This window comes from Choloepus didactylus, chromosome 8 (assembly GCF_015220235.1).
Source record: "Choloepus didactylus isolate mChoDid1 chromosome 8, mChoDid1.pri, whole genome shotgun sequence".
In the NCBI taxonomy this organism is placed as follows: Eukaryota; Metazoa; Chordata; class Mammalia; order Pilosa; family Megalonychidae; genus Choloepus; species Choloepus didactylus.
The window spans coordinates 98,284,206-98,307,506 of NC_051314.1; the positions used below are offsets into that span (position 1 = coordinate 98,284,206).

The following is a 23,301-nucleotide window of genomic DNA, read 5'->3' on the forward strand; positions in this document are numbered from 1 at the left end:
GCCTCTTGGCATTTGCTTTGTTTGCTAGCTGTGATCTTCCAGGACCTCTGCTGAGGGAAGGCTCTGCTACGTCACAAGTGCGCGCCTTCCCCCAAGGGAAGCCCCGGGCTGCCGGGCCGTGCAGGGGTGCTTCCAGCCTGATGCAAAAATGGCTGAATGGGGCGTCTCAACCCCCAATTTTTGCACAGCTCCGCCTTCCCAGCTCTGGGACAACTAGCTGTGGGTGCACCCAAGGCCACTGTCCACAGCCGATATTGTGGCATGTGCGTGATGCTGTGGGATACACTCCCCGTCAGACTGGGTTTCCTGGCGTGGCCCTGGGCTGTGGGTATGGCCCCGGGCAGGAGTGTTGCCAGCACGCCGGGAAGCCAGCTGCAAGGGGTGCGGTTTCTTTCTTCTTTTGGCTCTCCCCTCTGTCCCTCTGTCCCTGGGACAATCAGCAGTGGGTGTGGGGAGGGCTATCCTTCACGCCAGACACCGAGGCTTCACTGTGTGGTTCTCACTGCCGTATCTGCAGCCGCTCCCGGGTTTTTTATTTTTATTTTTTTTAAACTAGTCTGTCTCCAAATGCCAACCTGCAGTTTCCCCACACTGCAGCATGGCTGTGGGACTTTCAGCCGGCTTACTCACTCATTTCAGAATGCAGACTCCCGGTTTCACCAAGTGCACAGTCACTGTGGTTTTAGCAGACCTTGTCCAGCTGGTGCATCGCTGGAACTGGTGTTCTGGGTCACTTTCTGGCCTTTATCTAGTATTTTTCACGGAGGTGTTTTTTTGCCCTGTCTCACCTAGCCGCCGTCTTAGGTTCTCCCATGAGTTTTGAATAAGAGTTTTCAAGTGTCAGAAAACTAACTCAAACTAGGTCAAATGAAAAAGGCAACTTACTGGCTTTTGTTGCTGGAAGGGACATTAAAGACTCGAAAGAAAAATATTAGGCACTTGGGACTCCAGTTGTAACTAAAAGTCATTGGTGCCAGGAATACAAATTTTCTCCCCCCTTTGTTCATTTCCCCTCCTCCCTTCTCCTTTTTCTTTCTCTTTCATCTTTCTCTCTTTCCTCTGTCTCTCTGTCTCCTATCTATCCCAACATACCTCTACTCTTTCCACCTCCCTCCTTTCTTCCTTCCTATCTCTTCTCTGCTTATCTGTGCTTGGATTCATTTTACAGACAGGTTCTTCCCTTGTAGAAAGGAAGATGACTGCTAAAAGGCAGAGATTCATATCCTTCCAATTCAGGAAACCAATTTTTTTTTTTTAAGTACTTTTCTCCCCTAACTTCTGTCAGTCCAGTGGAAGGGCTCTAACTGATGCAGCCAGGGTTCAAGCCCTGGGAGTGAGCTCTGTGGTTGGCTGATTGGTCCTGTCTTCACCCTCTACCCTCCCAACTCCCCACTGTGCATTGGTGGCAGCACCCTGAGCATACTGACTGACAGCCCCACCGAGATCAAGGGGTTAAGAGATGATGTCAGCAGGAGAGGAGGTGCTGTTACCAAAAGAAGGGGGTTGGAAAACCATGCAGGGTTGAGGATCAAGAGCTTTATAGTCCATATACCACTTATCGGGTGAGAGACCGAGTAACAGTTTTTTGTTGTTTTTTTTTTTAATTTTTATTGGGATTGTTCAGATACCATACAATTATCCAAAGATCCAAAGTGTACAATCAGTTGCCCCTGGTACCCTCATACAGCTGTGCATCCATCACTGCACTTAATTTTTGTTCAATTTTTAGAACCTTTTCATTACTCCAGACAAGAAATAAAGTGAAAGATGGAAAAAAAAGAAAAAGAAAAAAAGAAAAAGAAAAGGAAACTTGAATCCTCCCCTATCCCTAACCAACCCCCCTCAATTGTTGACTCGTAGTGTTGGTATAGTATATTTGTTACTGTTTATGAAAGAATGTTGAAATAATACAAACTGTAGTATATAGTTTGCAATAGGTATATATTTCTTCCCTATATGCTCCTCTATTATTAACTTCTAATTGTATTGTCATACATTTGTTCTGGTTCCTGGAAGAGTTTTCTAATATTTGTACAGTTCATCATGGACATTGCCCACATAGGATTCAGTTTTATACATTCCCATCTTTTGACCTCCAGCTTTCCTTCTGGTGACATATATGACTCTGAGCTTCCCGTTTCCACCTCATTCATGCTGCATTCGGCACTGTTAATTATTCTCACATCTTGCTACCTCTGTTCATTTCCAAACATTTAAGTTCATCCTAGTTGAACATTCTGCTCATACTAAGCAGCCGCTCCCCATTCTTAAGCCTCTTCCTATATCTTGGTACCTTATATTTCATGTCTATGAGTTTACATATTATAATTAATTCTTATCAGTGAGACCCTGCAATATTTGTCCTTATGTGTCTGGCTTATTTCACTCAGTATATTGCCCTCAAGGTTTTGTCATCAACCCATTTTTTTTTTTAAGATGGTTTTGTTCACACACCATACATTCCATCCAAAGTAAATAATCGATGGTTCTCTGAATGGTCACATATTTATGGGTTCACCACTTTCACCACTATCTCTATAAGGGCGTCTACATTTCTTCCACAAGGCAGGAGGGAGAGTCAAAGAAGGTAGAGAGGCAAAAGAAAGAGGAAAAAAAATGACAGCTAGGAAGTAGCAAAAGGAAAAGTAACCTTAAATCAAAGTAAAGAGTCAGACACCACCACCAATGTTAAGTGTCTAGCATGCTTCCCCTATCCCCCCCTTATCTGCATTTACCTTTGTATATCACCTTTGTCACATTAAAGGAAGCATAATACAATGATTCTGTTAGTTACAGTCTCTAGTTTATGTTGGTTGCATCCCTCCCCCCAGTGCCTCCCCATTTTTAACATCTTGCAAGGTTGACATTTGCTTGTTCTACCTTGTAACAGAAATATTTGTACATTTTATCATAATTGTTGAACACTAGATTTCACCAAGTTGCACAGTCCCAGTCTTTATCTTTCCTCCTTTCCTCTGGTGTCTTACATGCTCCCAAACCTTCCTCACTCAATCGTATTCGTAATTATCTTTGTTCAGTGTACTTACATTGCTGTGCTACCAGCTCCCAAAATTGTGTTCCAAACCACGCGCTCCTGTCTTCTCCTATCACTCTGTAGTGCTCCCTTTAGTATTTCCTGTGGGGCGGGTGTCTTGTTCACAAAATCTCTCATTGTCTGTTTGTTGGAAGATATTTTGAGCTCTCTCTCATATTTGAAGGACAGCTTTGCTGGATATAAGATTCTTGGTTGGTGGTTTTTCTCTTTTAGTATCTTAAATATATCACACCACTTCCTTCTTGCCTCCATGGTTTCTGCTGAGAGATCCGCAGATAGTCTTATTAAGCTTCCTTTGTATGTGATGGTTTGCTTTTCTCTTGCTGCTTTCAGGATTCTCTCTTTGTCTTTGACATTTGATAATCTGATTATTAAGTGTCTTGGCGTAGGCCTATTCAGATCTATTCTGTTTGGCATATGCTGCGCTTGTTGAATCTGTAATTTTATATCTTTCATAAGAGATGGGAAATTTTCATTGATTATTTCCTGTATGGTTCCTTCTGCCCCTTTTCCCTTCTCTTCTCCTTCTGGGACACCAATGATGCTTACATTCTTGTATTTCATTTTGTCCTTAAGTTCCCGGAGACGTTGCTCATATTTTTTCACTCTTTTTCCATCTGCTCATTTGTGTGTAGGCTTTCGGGTGTTTTGTTCTCCAGTTCTTGAGTGTTTTCTTCTGCCTCTTGAGGTCTGCTGTTGTATGTTTCCATTGTGTCTTTCATCTCTTATGTTGTGCCTTTCATTTCCATGGATTCTGCTAGTTGTTTTTTTGAACTTTTGATTTCTGCCTTATGTATGCCCAGTGTTTTCTTGACAGCCTCTATCTCTTTTGTGAAATCTTCTCTAAACTTTTTGAATTGTTTTAGCAATAGTTGTTTAAATTCCTGTATCTCAGTTGAAGTGTACATTTGTTCCTTTGACTGGGCCATAGCTTCATTTTTCTTAGTGTAGGTTGTAGTTTTCTGTTGTCTAGGCATCTGACCTCGTACGCCACCCCAATCAGGTTTTCGCAGACGAGAACAGGCTCAGGTCACAGAAGGAGGAAATATTCAGTATCTGGTTTCCCTGATGGTTTTTCTTAGAGGGTTGACACACCTGTGCTTTTCTGCCCGGCAGGTGCACCTATCAGCCTGTCACCAGCTGGTGTAAGAGGGTGTGGCCTGTGCTTCTCCTCCCCCAGGCTTTGGGGTCTGGTTCCAGAAAGGCAGGCAGTAGAGCTGGGCCCCTCTGGTTCCTCTTGGGAAGCTATAACCCCTCCAGAGAGGTCAGCTGCATATCAATAACTTCTTTGTTTCTGTGACTCTGCTGGTCACAGTGTTTTGATTTTAAAATATCTGAGGCTGTCTTTACTGCAAAGCACTGCGGACTGAAAATGGCTGAGGTTTTCTCCACAGAGAGAGAAAGGGACAGAAAAGCTCCCAGGTTCACCCTTTAGCCAGAGATAGCACCCAATCCTCTGGGCTCCCTGTCCTGAGACAGATATGTCCCCTAGCTCTCCCAAGGTCAGGTGTCACCAAAAGCTTCTGTTTGCTTGTTGATAATTTGCTGTCTGTATTGAGCAGTTAACATTAAAACCCCAGTTGGAGCTGGGCTGAGAGAGTGCTGCTCTCTAGCACTGCAAGGCTTCTGTGAGGGAGGGGCTCTCGGCTCTTAGTGTGGGTCCGCAGTTTTACTTACAGATTTTATGCTGTGATCTCAGGCATTCCTCCCAATTCAGGTTGGTGGATGATGAGTGGACAGTCACGTTTGTCTCCCTGCAGTTATTCCAGGTTATTTACTAGTTTTTTGGTCATTTATGAATTGTTCCGGGGGGGGGGGGTCTAACAGTCTTCCACTCCTTTCTATGCCGCCATCTTCCCAAGTAACAGTTTTTTGACAGAGGATACTTTAGAAGCAAATGATACAAAAAGAATTTCAATCTACATCTGTACTTTATAAACTTTTTTATTTAGCTGTATATATTAAACTAGGCAATTAGTTTATAATCTTGTAAAGCATTTCTGCTGATTTCTATACATGTAGAATTTCAGTGAGCTATTAAAAAGCGATAGTTAGTTGAATTCCTTGGGGGAACAGTAATGCTGAGGAATGCAGCAGTCTGTAAATTGGCCAACAGATACATGTAAATGGTTTTTAGAATGGTTTTTTTATTAAATGCAATTTTATTGAGGTATGTTCATATACCATGCAATCATCCAAAGTGTACAGTTGTTCACATCATCACATAGTTGTACATTTATCACCACACTCAATTTTTTTTTGATTTTTTTTATTAAATTCAGTTTTATTGAAATACATTCACATACCAATCATCCATGATATACAATCCACTGTCCACAGTATGATAACATAGTTATGCGTTCATCACCACAATCTATCTCTGAACATTCTCCTTACATTAGAAAGAACCAGAACAAGAATAAAAAATAAAAATGAAAAAAGAACACCCAAATCATCCCCCCATCCCACCCCATTTGTCCTTTAGTTTTTATCCCCATTCCTCCACTCATCCATACACTAGATGAAGGGGGTGTGATCCACAAGGTCTTCACAATCACACTGTCACCCCTTGTAATCTACATTATTATATAATTGTCTTCAGGAATCCAGACTGCTGGGTTGGAGTTTGGTAGTTTCAGGTATTTACTTCTAGCTATTCCAGTACATTAAAGCCTAAGAGGTGTTATCTATATAGTGCATAAGAACGTCCACCAGAGTGACCTCTCGACTCCATTTGGAATCTCTCAGCCACTGAAACTATTTCGTCTCATTTTGCATCCCCCTTTTGGTCAAGAAGATACTCTCAGTCCCACGATGCCAGGTCCACATTCATCCCTGGGAGTCATACTCTGCGTTGCCAGGGAGATTTACACCCCTGGGAGTCGGGTCCCACATAGGGGGGAGGGCAGCGAGTTCACCTGTCGAGTTGGCTCAGTTAGAGAGAGAGAGGGCCACATCTGAGCAACAAAGAGGTACTCAGGGGGAGACTCTTAGGCACCATTACATGCAAGTTTAGACTCTCCTTTGTGGTAATGAGCTTCATAAGGGCAAGTCCCATGCTCAAGGGCTCAGCACATCAAACCGCCAGTCCCAGTGTTTGTGACAGCATCAACACCAGTCCAGGTGAGGATGTCCAACACATCCACACCTTCCCCCACATCCTCGGGGCTGGGGAGGGGGAGGCTGTAAATATATTTTTTATTATCTGCCCAAATTACTCTAGGATGCGACACTCAATTTTTTGAACATTTTCATTACACCAAAAAATAAGAATAAGAATAAAAAAAGTTAAAAAGAAGACCCAAAACATCTCAGACTCCTTTTTCCTCCCTATTATTCATTTACTTTTGTCACCCTTATTTCTACTCATTTGTCCATTCACTGGATTAAGGGAGTGTGTGCCACCAGTTTTTCACAATCACACAGTCACATCATTTAAGCTATACAGTTATGTAGTCCTCTTCAAAAATCGAGGATTGCAGTTCAACAGTTTCAGATATTTCCTTCTAGCTATTCTATTACACTAAAAACTAAATAAGGATATCTATATAATGCATAAAAATAACCTCCAGAATGACCTCTCGACTCCATTTGAGATCTCTCAGCCGCCGAAACTTGAGTTTGTTTCATTTCTCTTCCCCCTTTGGGTCAGGAAGGCTTTCTCAATCCCACAGTGCCAGGTCCAGGCTCATCCCCGGGAGTCATGTCCCATGTTGCAGGGAGATTTATACCCCTGAGAGTCATGTCCCATGTAAGGGGGGTGGGCAGTGAGTTTACCTGCCAAATGGGCTTAGAGAGAGAGAGGCCACATCTGAGCAACAAAAGAGGTTCTCTGGGGGTGACTCTTAGGCACCATTGTAAGTAGGCTTAGCCTCTTCTTTGCAGTAACAGGCTTCATAAGGGCAAGCCCCAAGATTGAGGACTTGGCCTACTACAGTGGTATTCACAAATGCTTGTGAAAATATCAGGAATTCCCCAGGTGGGGAAGTTTAATGTTTCCCCATTTTTCCCCAGGCCCTGAAGGGGGCTTTGCAAATACTTTTTTTCTCTTCTGAAGTTACTCTGGGATATATTGGGGTTTCATGCTACCCTGTACAAACCAACCAGATCTTGCCCTGCTATTCAAGGTTCCATGTAATTATGGTGTTTGAATAAAGTGATCATACAAGTTAAATTATATAGCATGCTACAGAGAGTATAGGTTTCACACCAAATAAACATCTCTTTCTTTGGTCTCACACAGAAATTAAGGTTTTAAGACACAGTCAATATCATACTTTTCCCTTTAGTCTGGTTTACCAGAGTAAACATCACTACCGCCAAGAATCCTATATCACTCCCTTATGTACCCCATGTTTTGGTTTGCTAATGCTGCCATCATGCAAAATACCAAAAATGGATTGGCTTTTATGAAGGGGGTTTATTTGGTAACAAAATTACAGTCTTAAGGCCATAAAATCTCCAAGATAAGTCATCAACAATTGAGTACCTTCACTGGAGGATGGCCAGTGGCATCTGGAAAACCTCTGTTAGCTGGGAAGGCATGTGGCTGGTGACTGCTGCAGAGCTCTGGTTTCAAAATGGCTTTCTCCCAGGATGTTCCTCTCTAGGCTGCAGCACCTCAAAAATGTCACTCTTAGTTGCTCTTGGGGCGTTTGTCCTCTCCCAGCTTCTCAGGAGCAAAAGACTGCTTTCAAAGGCTGTCTCCAAAATGTTGCTCTGTAAGCTGCATTACAGCTTTCTCAGCTCCTGTGCATTCTTCAAAGTGTCCCTCTTGGCTGTAGCAAGCTTGCTCCTTTTGTCTGAGCTTATATAGTGCTCTAGTAAACTAATCAAGGCCCATGCCAAATGGGCAGGACCACACCTCCATGGAAATTATCCAGAGTTATCACCTCCAATTGGGTGGGTCACATCTCCATGGAAACAATCAAAGGATTACAATCTAGGCAACACTAATACCTCTGCCCACACAAGACTGCATAAAAGATAATGGCGTTTTGGAGGACATAATACGTTCAAACTGGCAGACCTCTCTTATATATATTTAGTTTGGTATATTGCCTTTGTTATAAGTAATGGAAGCATCTTTCAGCGTTACTGTTAACTATAGACTCTAGTATGCATTGATTGTATTTTTTCCCCTGTAGCTTCCGTTTTTTTCCTCCATTTAAAAATGTTCTTACATTTGTACATTTAATCACCATCATTGACCACTAAGTTATACAATCCCAGTCTTTATCTTCTATCTTTTCTTCTGGTATCATACATGTCCTTCGCCTTTCTCTTTCAACCATACTCACACTCATCTTTGTTCCTAGTACTTACAATATTGTGCTACCATCACACACTATTGTGCTGTGCATTTCTGGATCTATACATCAATCCTGTTGAACCGTCTGTACTCTTTCAGCATCAAATGCCTGATCTCCAATCTCTTTCTATCTACTGATAACCTGTGTTCTCAGCTCTCAAATTTTGCTCATAATTGTTAGTCCATATTAGTGAGACCATACAGTATCTGTCCTTTTGTTTCTGGCTGATTTCATTTAACATATTGTCTACTGTCTATTATTTTGTCTTTTGAATTTTATATGTCTATCTTACTTTATTTTTATTTTTTCCCTCTCTTTTTTTACCCTTACTGATAATCTTCATTTCTACACTCTTCTCCAAATCTCTCTCTCCTGTCTTTTCCTGTCTGCCTGTAGTGTTCCCTTTAGTATTTCTTGTATAGCAGGTATCTTGTTCACACACTCTCACTATCTGTTTGAAAATATTTTAAACTCTCCCTCAGTTTTGAAGGACAGTTTTGCCGGAGATAGAATTCTTTGTTTGCAGTTTTTCTCTTTCAGGATCTTCAATATATCATACCATTGCCTTCTTGTCTCCATGGTTTGTACTGAAAAAGCCACACATAGTTTTATCGAGCTTCCTTTGTGTGATGGGTCGCTTTTCTCTTGCTGCCTTCATAATTCTCTCTTTGTCTTTGACATTTGATAATCTGCTTATAAGTGTTTTTGAGTCAGTCTACCCAGATCTATTCTGTTTGGGGTTTGCTGCAATTTTATGTAATTGGATCTGTAATTTTATGTCTTTCATAAGAGGTGGGAAATTCTCAGTAATTATTTCATCTGTTATTCTTTCTGCCCCTTTCCCCTTCTCTTCTTCTGGGACACCCATGACACATATATTCATGTGCGTCATGTTGTCATTCAGTTCCCTGAGACCCTGCTCATATTTTTCCATTCTTTTCCCTGTCTGTTCTTTTGTGTTTAGGGTTTTGGATGTCTTGTCCTCCAGTTCATGAATCCTTTCTTCTGCCTCTTCAAATCTGCTGTTGTATGTCCCCTTTGTGTTTTTCATCTCTTCCATTGTGCCTTTCCTTCCTATAATTTCTGCTGATCATGGTTTCAGACTTTTGAGTTCTTTCTTATGTTTGCCCAATGACGACTTGATATCCTTCACCTCTTTTGGCATATCGTTCCTCATCTTGTTGATTTGATTTTTGAATTGATTTAGGAGATTTATTTGACTAATAATTAGTTGTTTCAATTTCTGTATCTCAGTTGAAGTGTAAGGTTGTTCTTTTGATTGGGCCATATCTTCATTTTTCCTAGTGTGATTTGTAATTTTTTGTTCTCTAGGTATCTGGTTTCCTTGATTACCCCAGTCAGATTTTCCCATAACATACAGGTCTAGGTCTCAGGAGGAGGGTGTATTCAGTATCATGTTTCCCGGAGGGTGAGACCCAGAAGATTGTCAGACTTTCCTGTGAGGCCTCTAGACTCTGTGCTTTTCCTGTCCTGCCCACAGCTCCTCACTGGTGTAAAGAGGTATGGTGTATTCTCAGTGGACCCTGTCCTGGCTAGGGACCAAGGAGGTCAGAAGTCAAGCTTAAGCTATTTCTGTTTTTTCCTCTTTTTCTCCCCAGGCCCTGGGGTCTGAGTTCTCTGAGGGAAGGCCACCACATGAGCTAGACCCCACCCTCCTCTTCTTAGGGAAGATAAGCCCTTTAGGGAATTGTCTCCTACACTTGAGTATTTCCTTTGATTCTCTGACTAGCTGAACTCCACCCTTGCCTGGGACAGTGCTGACAATTGAAACTGCCTGAGTCTTTCTCTAATGAGCTACTTAGAATGAGAGAGAAAAGAAGGGAAAAAAGCAAGAAGTCCCCTTTTCAGAGCTCGTCCCCTGTCCTCCAGTTCACCAGGCAAGAACCGGAATTGGTACCTGGTTCTGTGTGTCCCTTTTCTTGGGGCACAGCTCTTTTCCAGCATTCTGATCTCAGTGGACTCCAAAAGCCTGTTTTTATTTAGTTATGTATTTTTTTTCCTTCAGCCCTGCCTCCTCTCTGCCAGAATAAACCTCCGGGTTCCTTTCCTGCTTGCTCTGTGTTTATCTGTGCTCATAGCCTGTATTCAGTTGTCCAAATTTGCTGATTAAAACTGCATTTGGAGCTTGGTTCAGCTACATTCCATCACTCCCAGCAGGGACTGCTGCTTTTTCCCACAGCAAAGTTTTGCACCTCAGCCTGCTGCGCCAGTGGGCGGGTGGGGCCTGCTGCGCCAGTGGGCGGGTGGGGAGGGGTTCCATTTCCCCAGTTTGGAGAATTTTACTTACAGTTCTATGCTGTGTTCTCATCTGTTCCACCCCTTCCTGACCGGTGTATGATATTGTGTAGTCACAGATGTCCCCCCATCAGTTGTTTCAGACTATTTTCTAGTTGTTCCTGGCTATTTACTAGGTGCTGTAGGGGACTGACTAGATTCACACCTCTCTGTGCTGCCATCTTGCCCTACCCTAGAATTGTTTTTGATTTAGTTAATCTACCTATTGATTTTACCAAATTCTAAAAAGCAATTAAAGAAGCTTTGGAAGTACATGATCTAAACAATGCATATTATGGAAGGTATGAGAAAATGACTCTTTTATTTAACTTTCAATGTTGAAGGAAAATTGTCATGGGAGATTGTCCTAGTTTGCTAATGCTGCAGAATGCAAAACACCAGAGATGGATAGGCTTTTATAAAACGGGGATTTATTTCACTACACAGTTACAGTCTTAAGGCCACAAAAAGTCCAAGGTAACACCTCAACAATCGGGTACCTTCACCAGAGGATGGCCAATGGCATCCGGAAAACCTCTGCTAGCTAGGAAGGCAGCTGGCGTCTGCTCCAAAGCTCCGGTCTCAAAACGGCTTTCTCCCAGGACATTCCTCTCCAGCAAGCTTGCTCCTCCTCAAAATGCCACTCACAGCTGCACTCCCTTTTCTCCTCCCAAGTTAGCTCATTTATATAGCTCCACCGATCAAGGCCCACCCCAAATGGGCGGGGCCACGCCTCCATGGGAACATCCCATCAGAATTATCTCCCACAGCTGGGTGGGGCACATTCCAAGCAAATCCAACCAGCACCAAAACTTCTGCCCCACACAAGACCACAAAGATAATGGCATTTGGGGGACACAATACACACAAACTGGCACATTCCACCTCCTGGAACCCAAAATGACATTATCTTTCCAAATACAAAATACATTCATTCCATCACAATACCACAAAATCTCAAATCATTTCAGTAACAAAAGTTAAGTACAAAATCCCATCAAAATCAATTTAGGCGTGGTGGGTCCTAAGACACAATTCTCCTTTAGCCTTGGATCTGTGGACTTAGAACAAGTTATATGCTTCCAATATACAAAGGAGGGACATTCATAGGATAAACATTTCCATTGCCATAAGGAGAAACAGTAAGGAAAACAGGGTTAACAGGAGCAAAACAGTTCCTAAAACCCACAGGACAAAGTCCATTAGATTTCAAAGTCTGAGAGTCATTTACAGAACAACGTTGCATCCTTGGGGCTTGAGAGAGCGGGAGCCTAACCCTTCCCAAGGGCCTTTTTGGCAGCTGTTTCCTCTCCAAATGCTTGGGTGAGTGCTCCAGCATATCCACACATTGGGGAGACCACCTTCTCGGCCCCACCCTCCTCAAACCTCGGGGCAGCTCCCGGATTCCCTTCCATCTCCGGGGCACACGCTCAACCCCTTCAGAACATTGGGGTGGCAGCCAGGCTCTCCCCAATTCCCTGGGAATGTGCTCCACCCTCTTTGGGACCTGAGGTGGCAAAACTCTTCCAGAGCATCGAGGTGGAAGGCCCGCCCTCGACCTCCAGGGCAAACTCACCCTTTCCATGTGTGTGGGCTGCTCCGCTCTCCCAGCCCGAGACCTCCTGACTCCAGACCTCAACCTCCATGGCTCTGTCTTTGAAGAGATTTTTCCTTTAATTTTTCCCTTGTCTGTCTCCTCCAGTCCAGACCGGCAATGGCTCTGTCTATAAAGATCTCGCAAAAATTCTGTTGGCTTTGCATGAAGCACACAGGGGTCAAAGCCATCAGACAATAGGACTTTCCACAAATCCTTTCTGCTTAACTCCTTTTCCAATCTTGGCTTGTACTGAAATGGCGGCTGGGTTCCACGTTTGGTTCCATCCTCACTTTGGGCTGTAGCTTCTGGGATTCCACCCCCTGGAAGCCTGTAATTTTCCAAGCCATCAACTTCTGGTTTCTTTGAACCCAAGAGTTCAGTTCTAAGTTTATCTCTCTCTCCTCGCATTTTACTATAAGCTGCAAGGAGAAGCCAGGATACGTCCTCCACATGTAGTCTGGAGATCTCCTCAGCTAAGTATTCCAGGTTGTTGCTTCCAGATTCTTCCTTCCATCTGACACCAGGACTCAATTTTGCCAAATTCTCTGCCACTTTAAAACAAGGATCACCTTTCTTCCAGTTCACAACAACACATTGATCATCTCTGTTCAAGGCCTCATCCGAAGTATCTTTAGAGTCCATATTTCCACAAACAGTCTCTTTAAAGCAGTTTTGGCCTTTTCTATCAAGCTCCTCACAACTCTTCCAGAAACTCCCCCTTATCCATTTAAAAAGCCGTTCCAACATGTTTGGTATTTGCAAACTCAGCAGCAAAAGCACCCCACTTCTCTGGTACCAAAATCTGTCCTAGTTTGCTAATGCTGCAGAATACAAAACACCAGAGATGGATAGGCTTTTATAAAATGGGGGTTTATTTCACTTCACAGTTACAGTCTTAAGGCCACAAAGCGTCCAAGGTAACACCTCAGCAATTGGGTACCTTCACCGGAGGATGGCCAATGGCGTCCGGAAAACCTCTGCTAGCTAGGAAGGCAGCTGGCGTCTGCTCCAAAGCTCCGGCCAAACGGCTTTCTCCCAGGACGTTCCTCTCTAGCAAGCTTGCTCCTCTTCAAAACATCACTCCCAGCTGCACTCGTTTCCTCCCCCCGAGTCAGCTCATTTATGTAGCTCCACCGATCAAGGCCCACCCCAAATGGGTGGGGCCATGCCTCCATGGGAACATCTCATCAAAATGATCATTACCCACAGCTGAGTGGGGCACATTCCAAGCAAATCTAACCAGCACCAAAAACGTCTGCCCCACACAAGACCACAAAGATAATGGCATTTGGGGGACACAATACACTCAAACCGGCACAGAGAGAAAGAATGAATTAATATAAGTGGTGGTCCAAATTTCTGCAAGTCATGGTTAACCCATAGTAATTATTCTTGTTGTTACTATTACCTGCCTGAGAAATAGTTTGAAAATTAGTTTATTAGCTTTGAGCCTCAGAGTTATCCCAGAAAGTAGGAGACATACTGAAATGTGACCCTTTCGCTCCTGTTTTTCCATTCAGACTTGAATGACCACAAGAGATTCATAAGTCTACATTTGACTTACCTAGCAAATTATTTTCCTTCTTGTTAAATCAGATGGTGAGAATTGTGAAATGTATAATGTTTTTATAAGCTATCCCAACACTCTGGAGGAAAATAAGTCATTTCATTTCTTTCAGTAGTTCTCCCAACACTCTATTAATTTCAGTTTTCCCCATTGGTTAAGGACCTCTTAACAGTGTCAAGCTCTAATTTTAAGACCTTTCAGTCACTTTTGTTTATTAGACACATCTCATTCTGTTAATTGTTAGGCATTCTTCACTTTAAATCTTTAATCTCATACAGAATTCATAGCTTTTCACTTCCTCTCCCCTCAGTTGGAGCTACTGTTCCAAAATTTGCAGGAAAAAAGGCTGGTAGAAGAGTAAAGAGGCAGAGATGTAGGTCTCCTACCTTCTGAAATCTCTAGACCTTACATGGACATCAGCTTCAGGGGACACATGTTAAGCACTTTCCTTGTCTTTCTCATGCTGGAGGGGGTAATGAAAAGGATGTTGCTCCATGTTCCTTGGAGCTCTGAAAGTGCTTCCTAGTACTTTCCGTTGACATTCTTTTCTGTTGGAAGCCTCGGGGGATCCACAGGCAGGTTCCATATCTCAGCAGCATGTGAAGGGGGGAATGAAATACTGGGCTCCTCTTCTTGTAGGTGCCCCAGATTTTAGAGCATGTCTTCACTAGGCTTGGAGAGCCCAAAGAACTTCTCTTCTGCCCATGCCCACCCCTGCAGTTGGGAATAGCCTGAAACTTTATGAGCAGGCTAAGGACTGATCTCTGTAAGCTGTGTGGAGAAGGGTCTCGCCCTCTTGCTGGTGACTCATCACAGTTCTGAGCTAAGCATGAGGTGATTCTTAGCATCTTCTGTTTTTAGCTTTCTGCTTTTGTTGCAATTCCAGAAATACAGGAACAATTCCAGTCAACATCTGTTAACCCTCTAATAGAAAACATATTCTTTAGGATCTACCCAAATCAGTTTCTGCCAATTTAGTACTCTTGTAATAAGGTTTCAAAGGCAGGATGAAGTTTACAAAATTCCCATTAGTAGATTTAGGCATAGTGGCTTGCAGCCTTCTGGATGGAGAGAATTGAGCTTTCTGCTTTGCAATGACTCTTTCTGGAAGGGAAACACAGACACACATACAGTTCAGCCATTTAGGATATAGTGTTTATGATTTGACCTGTAATGGTGGGAACCAGAGTTGTCTTGATACTTCCGGAAAAGTTAGAAGGAAAATTCCATTCAGAGGAAAATCATGGTAATTTTGAATGCATTGTACTTCAACCTATTATCTAATGCCTTCAGTGATGTTTTATAAATGGCCTACTTTTGTAATAATAGCATTAAAGTTTTTGTTAAATACAGTGAAAGAGAATTGCATTTGAAGATACTTAAGCTCTGTAATGAAAACATAAACTCGCTTTTTAAACTTCTTTTGACTAAACTGATCTCTACACAGCATGTTTTTTCTCCCCCAAACACAAAGGAAACCCTTATGACTGCAATTTCTAGGGCTGATTCTTGAGAAAGAGCCAGCACGACTATGTTTTACCTCTAATATAGGTGCAGTTGCTAATTTCAATCTTCCTCTTTAAAAATATGGTCTTGTATTTTTCTTGAATAAGAAATATTTTTTATTCTAATATCTGTAGATCTGCAGGAGATGTTGGCAACTTTGTGATTTAAAATTCTAGGCTACAGCTGTTAAGAGTGACTAGAATGCCCTGATGTGAAGGGGAGAATACTTTGTAATTCTGTGGCATGTATTTGCATCGTGCAGTTATAAAGCCAGGTTGCTAGGAAGTAAGTGCACCTCTGCCTGACATCAGTACACTCAATGAAATCTGTTTCTTTGTATTTTATTAGTAGAGATGTTTTGTTTCTTTATGGAAAAATTCTCATTATGAGACTTTAATTAACCTTAAAAATAGGTAGTTAATTTTTCGTAGAAAGCTAGGCACATTGTTGATGAAAGAAATACAATTTGGGAGAAAGACTGGAGCCAGTATAAATATTTCCCTATTTAAGAATTCAGTAAATTGAGATTATCTTGAACTGTCATCAGTCTTTCCATTTCTACACACTCTTTAAAATGAGGGACTATGGTGATAAGTGAGATACTATCACAGAATATCTCCAAGAAATTATTTATTTCCAGTACCAACTGGTCAAAAACAGAACATATAGCAATGAAAATATGTTCCTCTTTTTCCTAAGTCCTGCAATTTTGGATGTAAATATGTTCCTCTTTTCCATAAGTCTTGCAATTATGGAAAAATAATGGCTCATTACGTTAGCCAATTTTCAACGTTAACAATATTTACAATTTCAAGTAAGTACTAAAATGTATACAAATGACAGCTTGTTGCCAGGACCTGTTTATTTTTTAATGTATCTGGAGAAGAGGGATTTTCAGGTTTACAGAATTTTGAATTCAATTGAGCAGAATTAGGATATTACTGATTTACAGATAAGAGATATTTTAAACTTGTCTTATCAAAACAGAGGAATTGATGACTGTGAAAATATCAGGACTTCTACTTAGGTTTGTAGAAATAAAAGGACCCAGGTTGATGAATTCTGCTCTTGGCATATAGGCCATCATTACGAGAAACTTGCAAAAATGCTAAATTTTTCTTTCCTTTGGTATCATTTTTGTTTCATTTTTCTATTACTTATGTGTGTTTTTTTTTTTTTTTAATGACATTTTCTCCAGCTGTATTCAGTGGAAATAATTTGAGTTTTATATCTTAACCTTTTAGGTATGACGTTGATTCAAAGAGCCCCAACTTGTCCAAACATGTAAGTTCATGTTTTTGTTTTTATAATGATTGCATAAGATAGGTGATAATATATTATTATTTGCAATTAATGCTCATGCTAATTTATTAATATTATAATATATGATTGATACTTATGCTAATTTATTAATATTAAAGTTATATGTCCATGACGCTCAGGAAAGGTGATTATGTCATACAAAATAAATTGCATTTTTAAAGACCCCTAGAATAATATTTTGGAAAAATGTATTAAAAGAAAGATACCTTCAGAAAGTAAAATTTTTTTCTAAGAAATGACAGTATTTCCCTGTGATGTTTGAAGTTGGGCCAGGGTGAGTAAGATGAAATTGTGAGCCTGTGTCTTTTTGGGTGGATTCACCTATGAAAGAATGGGAAGTGCTGAGTCATCAGCGTATTCTGCCTTCCTTAGAATTCATTTGCTCAGTATTTTCTGAGTAGCTCCTTATATAGGCACCAGGCTGTTTCTGAGGGTACAGTATGAGTAAAATAGACAGTCTCTATTTTAGTCTGTTACGGTCTCTCTTTTTGGGAGGGGAGGGTTGGGGAGTCCTCATCTCTCCTCCTTTTACATGTGCCTTTTTTCCTTGAGAGCTCGACTCACCAGGCAATGACCATTACTTTGGGAAGTTTCCAGGTTCTGGAGCAGTAGGGGTGTCAGAGCTGGGCTGATAAAGAGGTGGGGGTGGGAAGAGAATGAAATACTCTGGCTGAGCACTGGTGGGTCCGATCAGCTTGTTACTGATCTGTAGGGGTGGATTTAGGTCACACTTATGAGAAAGAACTGAATGGATGTGAAAACAGCACTTTAAAAGGGATTTAACTGAGTTCAGTGTGAAATCTGAGTACATAGATGTAGCCTTGGCATCTGTGCCAGGGTTAGGAGGAGGGCTGTGCTAGTGTTAGTGCCTGGAGGCTCAAGAGGGTGAGATTTTTTAGTTTTTCGTTGTTGTAGGCTATTACCTAGGATGGATGGGCATATGGCTTCAAGTGTAGTTGGGAGAGATGGAATGTCATAAGTCAGCGAAGAGGGGATGTAAGGGATGATCACAAATTAGAAGACAGACTGGGGAAATGGGGAGCAGGTTGTGGTTGTAAAAATTACGATTTACTGCTCCCCCCATCAAGGGTGATATGTTATTTATTTCAGTTATGAAGCATAGAATAGAATCATGTGAAGAAGTGTTGGAAGAACAGTTCTAAATGGTTGACTTTTCTACCAATTGAAAAAATGCTGTACAAAGTTCATTCCTTGCAACAAAAAAGTTCATTTCCATGCCACTTTCTCCTCTTTATGATAAGATTTATAGCACTGTGACTGGACATTTAAACCTTGTTTGCATAACTTTATGTGGGGCATTTCCCATATTTCATTGGAAGAATCATAAAAAGGACCACATTTTCTGGTCAAAATTGTTTAGTTGGAAGGAAAGAAAATGCATTCACCGCATGTGTAGGACTTTAGTAAAGAATTTAGGAACATCTTATAAATATGACAGATAGCTTGGTCTCATGGGAACTGGAGCTGGGAGTAGTTGTGTGGGTCAGGACTGAGCCACCTGTTTTCTCAAGTTCTCCTTTTCTCTGGGGCCACAGAGTCTCCTGACTGTGTCTTTTCTCCAAGCTTTTGCTTCTCTCTGAAGACCAATTTTCTCTGTTATTCATCACTATGCACATGGTAAAATGACTTCATTATTCCTGACTGGACATAGATTTTCAGGTACCTACTCTCTGAATATAAGTTCTGTGTTTGTCAGTCCAAAATGCCCTTCAGAGGGTATAATAACTGGGCAGTTACGGATTATTTCCTTGGGGTGGGATATTTTGAGGGTGAGTGTGAAGCTGGTACCAGTGTGATTGCCTTGAGTTCAGGGCAGAGAGTAGAAAATGGGAGAAGAAGGTACCTCAAACATGGTTAACTATATCTCCCTTCAATAATCAGTAATGACTTAAATGTTGTAAGAGATATGTTTCCTGGAATTCATGAATGTACATAATGAACAGCATGGGTTTCTATCATAACTTCCTCCCTTTTCATTTTCTCTTCAACTTACTGTTTTCTGGTTTTCACTTCTACTTAATCTACTCTGACATAGGTTAGATCAAGATTTTCTGGGCTCTTTTCATTCTTTACCTTGCTTGGCCTCCCGTTTTGGACACAATTGACTGCTCTGTTCTTTAAATGCTCCTCTGTCCTCACTTCCATGGAAACTTCTCCCTTGCTTCTCTTCTTACCTTACCTCTCTGTTAACTCTCTATCATTTTTTGGTAGCTTCTATTCCTCCTCCTATCCCTTGATACTAGTGTTTCTCACAGTCATGTTTTCAGTTTTCATTTCATCTCACAGTAAAGCTCTCCTGGGAGTCCTCAGACATTTCCATGCCTCACCCTGATGACTCCTGAATGGCTATCCATCTGTACCCCTAAACAAGTCTAAATTCTTAGGGCTTGTTACATATCAACTAACAGACATTGTCCAGAAACCTAAAACTGATATAGGCCTTATCCATCTCAAACTTGCTCCTCTACCCATGTTATCTATCTTGGGGATTATCGTCAAGCTTGCTTAGAAAACTTGGATGCCTCTTGAACCTTCTCTTTCTGTTTCACACACAGCAGGTGTAGTAATCATCATATCCTATTCATTCTGACAATGACTGTTGCTCTTTCTGTCTCCTCCTATCCTTTTTTGCTGTTACTGCCTTAGTTCAGATTCGTGTTACATTCTCCTAAGCAATTGCAATAGCTTCCTATAGGTTTCATGGTCTACAGTATCTCACATTTTCCATCTATCCTTTTTATTACTCTCAGTGTTATATCTCTTAAAAGTATTTAGTGGACAGTAAAAATTAGTTAATAAGTGTCTAAGCTGTATAAAGCTTGTAGAAGGGGGAGGAAACTTGTTTTTGAGCAATTATAAAAAGTTACAGATGACTGTTTTGAATTCTGTTGAAAATTAGCTACAACAAAAGCCCTACCCTATTTGAAAGCATCTAAGTACATATTTTAGGTAAAAGGGCATATGATACATTCAACCAAACAGGAATTCATGAGACATTTGGAAGATAAGAGGACCCAATAAACAAGCAAAGTCTATTCCCGAAGATTGTGAATCTTTGAGTGTCGTTGTCTACCTGCCAATTTCGCAAAGTGAAATGTAACTGGAACCTTTTAGGAGAGACTGCTAAGTGCCCTAGCTTGGAAGTGGAGTGCAGATACTTGACTGTTACAGAAGGGATTTTGTTGCAAGAGAGACTCCTTGAATTAGCAATAATAAAACATTTTTTTTCTTTTCTCATTTCTGATAATTTTGAAAGAAACCCTTTCAGGATGGCTTAATTTGGTTTTCAGTACTTAAAAATTTTAGGCCAAATTCTTATTTTTTGGAACTATTAGGGAAAATGGAGATATGATATTGAACTGTATCTTAGATTTTAACATTGCACATGAATATGAGGTGCGTGGAACGTAAAGCGGCAGTATAACTTCAGTTGATTCCATTGGTGGCCGAAAAGTTTTTCATTCACAAGCATTATATTCCAGGCTAAGAGTTAAGGAATCAGGACAAAATCCCTTTGGAGGATTTTATTTCTTTTATGATTCTCTGAGGAAATAACTTTACTAAATAAGTGTTAAGTCCTGTGAACAAAAAACATGGCATTTTGAATTCCAGGTTTGTTCTCTAAGATGCTAGTGAACCCACACATCTTATTGCCATCTGCAGAACTATATAGTACACTTGAATTAGCATAATTTAATTGTATCAGCCAAATCATTAATGAAAAGATTAACAACAGGCCCATAATTGGTGCATTTAGGATTCTGCTTGGTGTGCTGGAACAGATGACAGAACTGTACTTTGTGTACTTAATTTTCACACCCCGAGGAAATCCAAAATGCATATATTCAATGGGTTGCTCTCAAAAGGGAAGCACTAAAATTTTTGTTTTAGAAGTGTTAATGGCTCATGGGATTATTTTGGCCCCAAATAGCCTTCAGTAAAGGCATATATGTTATTTAACATATCTTCTAAATATCTTGCATATAAACCTGCATGTACAGATCAGTTGTATTTCAGAATTTCATTTGAAAGGTAATTGTTTGGGTCATGAAATGCATTTTCTTATAGTAGCAAATTTATAAGTGGGGTGAGCTTCTTTAATTAGAATACGAAGTCAATGTACCCATATATAACTTGTAATGTGTATATTCTTACATTCAGTCAGGCAATACATATATTCCAGACACTGTTCTAGTGCTAGGGGTATAGCAACAAATACAAACAAGGTCCTTGTTCTAAAATAACTTATGTTTCAGAGTTTGGGGGAGAGAGTGAGTCAGATTTATTCGGTAAACACAAATACAGCTAAAGAATTAAGATAATTTATTTTCTATATAGCATTTATATTAATAAGATACTGATATTGTGAGAGAGTAACTGGAAAAGCAGTGTTAGCTAGAATGTTGTTTAGGTTTCCCTTGACCTCAACCAGGCAGCATTGCTGTATGCCAGTTCTCAATTGAGTGCAGTTATTGGTGAGAAGGAGGGAGCTATTGAAAATAGGGGAAGTACATTCTAGGCAGAAGGAACAGCAGTACAATGGCCTTGAGTCAAGAAAGAATTCGGAACATTGGCCTAACAGAAAGATAGCTGTCATATACAGAGTACTGTGAATAACAAGGAGAGGGGAAAGAAGTAGTTTGAATGGGTACACAAGATTCAGATGATTAGAGATTTGAAGGCCATACTTAAAAAAATGTTTAGTTTTTTTTTTTTTTTTTTTTCCCATGGATATCACCAGAGGGTTGTTTTTTGGGAAAGGTTTAAAAATTTTTTATTCTGGCAACATATGTACAATCCAGTATTTCCCTCTTTAATCATATCTCAATATATAATTCAGTGGTATTAATTACATTCATAATGCTGTGCTACCATGACCACCATCCTTTACCAAAATTTTCCATCACCCTAAACAAAGCTGTGTTCCCATTAAGCATTAACTCCCCATTTCTTGCCCTCATTGTGGCCCCTGGTAACCTGTGTTCTGGTTTCTGACTCGAGGAATTTGCTTATTTTAATTATTTCATGTCATTGAGATGGTACAATATTTGTCCTTTGGTGTCTGTTTAGTTCATTCAACATGATGTCATTAAGGTTCATCCATGTGGTCGCATGTATCAGAACTTTTTTTTTTAAGGCTGGGTAATACTTCATTGTATGTATATAACGCATTTTGTTTATCTGTTCATTTGTCAATGGGCACTTGGGTTGCTTTCCTCTTCTGGCAGTTGTGAATAATGCCATTATGAACGTTGGTGTGCAAATATCTGAGTCCCTAATTTCAGTTATTTGTGGTATATACCTAGAAGTGGGATTGCTGGGTCATATCGTAATTCTATACTTAACTTTATGAGGAAACACCAAACTGTCTTCCACAGTGGCTGCACCATTTTACATTCCTACCAAAAATAAATGAGTGTTCCTGTCTTTCTGCATCTTTTCTAACACTTGTAATTTTCCATCTTTAAAATAGTAGACATTCTAATGAGTGTGAAATGGTGTCTCATTTTGGTGTTGATTTTCCTTCTCCTAATGGCTAACAATGTTGAGCATCTTTTCATGTGCTTTCTTGCCATTTGTATATCTTTTTTTGGAGAAATGTCTATTCAAGTCTTTTGCCTATTTTTAAATTAGGTTGCTTGCCTTTTTTTGTTGATTTGTAAGATTTCTTTTTTATATTCAGGATATTAAACTTTATCGGATACAGTTTCCAAATATTTTCTCCCCTTCTGTGAATTGTCTTTTTACTTTTATGATGAAGTCCTTTAATTAGCAAAAGTTTTTAGTTTTGATGAAGTCTTATTTATCTATTTTTTTTCTTTTACTGTTTGTGTTTTGAGTAAAGTCTAACACAGTGTCCTGAGTATGTTTCCCTATGGTGTCTTTTAGGAGTTTTATAGTTTTGGTTCTTATTTTTATGTCTGAGCCAATTGAGTTAATTTTTATTTATGTGTGAGGTAGGGGTCCACCATCATTCTTTTGCATATGGGTATCCAGTTTTCCAAACATCATTTGTTGAAGAGACTATTCTTCACCCATTGAACAAACTTGGCACCCTTGTCAAAAAATAGGTTGGCCTTAATATGAGGTTTTTTTCCTGAATGGTCAGTTTGATTACATCGGTCTATATGTGTGTTCTTATGACTGTACTATGCTGTTTTGATTACTGTAGCTTTTGTAATAAGTTTTGAAATTGGGAAGTGTGAGTCTTTTCCAGTTTTGTTCTTTTTCAAGATTTTTTTAGCTATTCAAGACCCCTGTAGTTTTATATAAATTTGATGACTGGCCTCTATTTTTGCAAAAAGGCTGTTGAATTTTGATTGGGGTTGCAGTGAAACTGTAGATTTCATATCTTAATAATATTTAGCCTTCCAATCTATGAACATCAAATGTTCTTCCATTTAGTTAGGTCTTTAACTTCTTTCAGTAATTTGTGTAGTTTCCTGTGTACATGTCCTCTATATCCTTGGTTAAATTTGTTCCTAGATATTTAGTTCTTTTGGTTGCTTTTGTAAATGGAGCTTTTTTCTTCATTTCCTCTTCAATTGTTCATTACAAACATCTAGAAAGATCACTCATTTTTGCGTGTTGATCTTCTACCCTGACATTTTGCTGAATTCGTTTA

General features: G+C 40.3%; 1 protein-coding gene across 1 annotated transcript in view; it reads left to right on the plus strand.

The window, feature by feature from the left end:
• Positions 1 to 23,301, plus strand: part of CPNE8 (copine 8) — a 252,147-nt gene that overhangs the window by 78,351 nt on the left and 150,495 nt on the right. Inside the window, exon 5 of the mRNA XM_037845646.1 lies at positions 16,577 to 16,616. Within this exon, the coding sequence (XP_037701574.1) occupies positions 16,577 to 16,616 (40 nt within the window). The remainder of the gene's footprint in view (positions 1 to 16,576; positions 16,617 to 23,301) is intronic.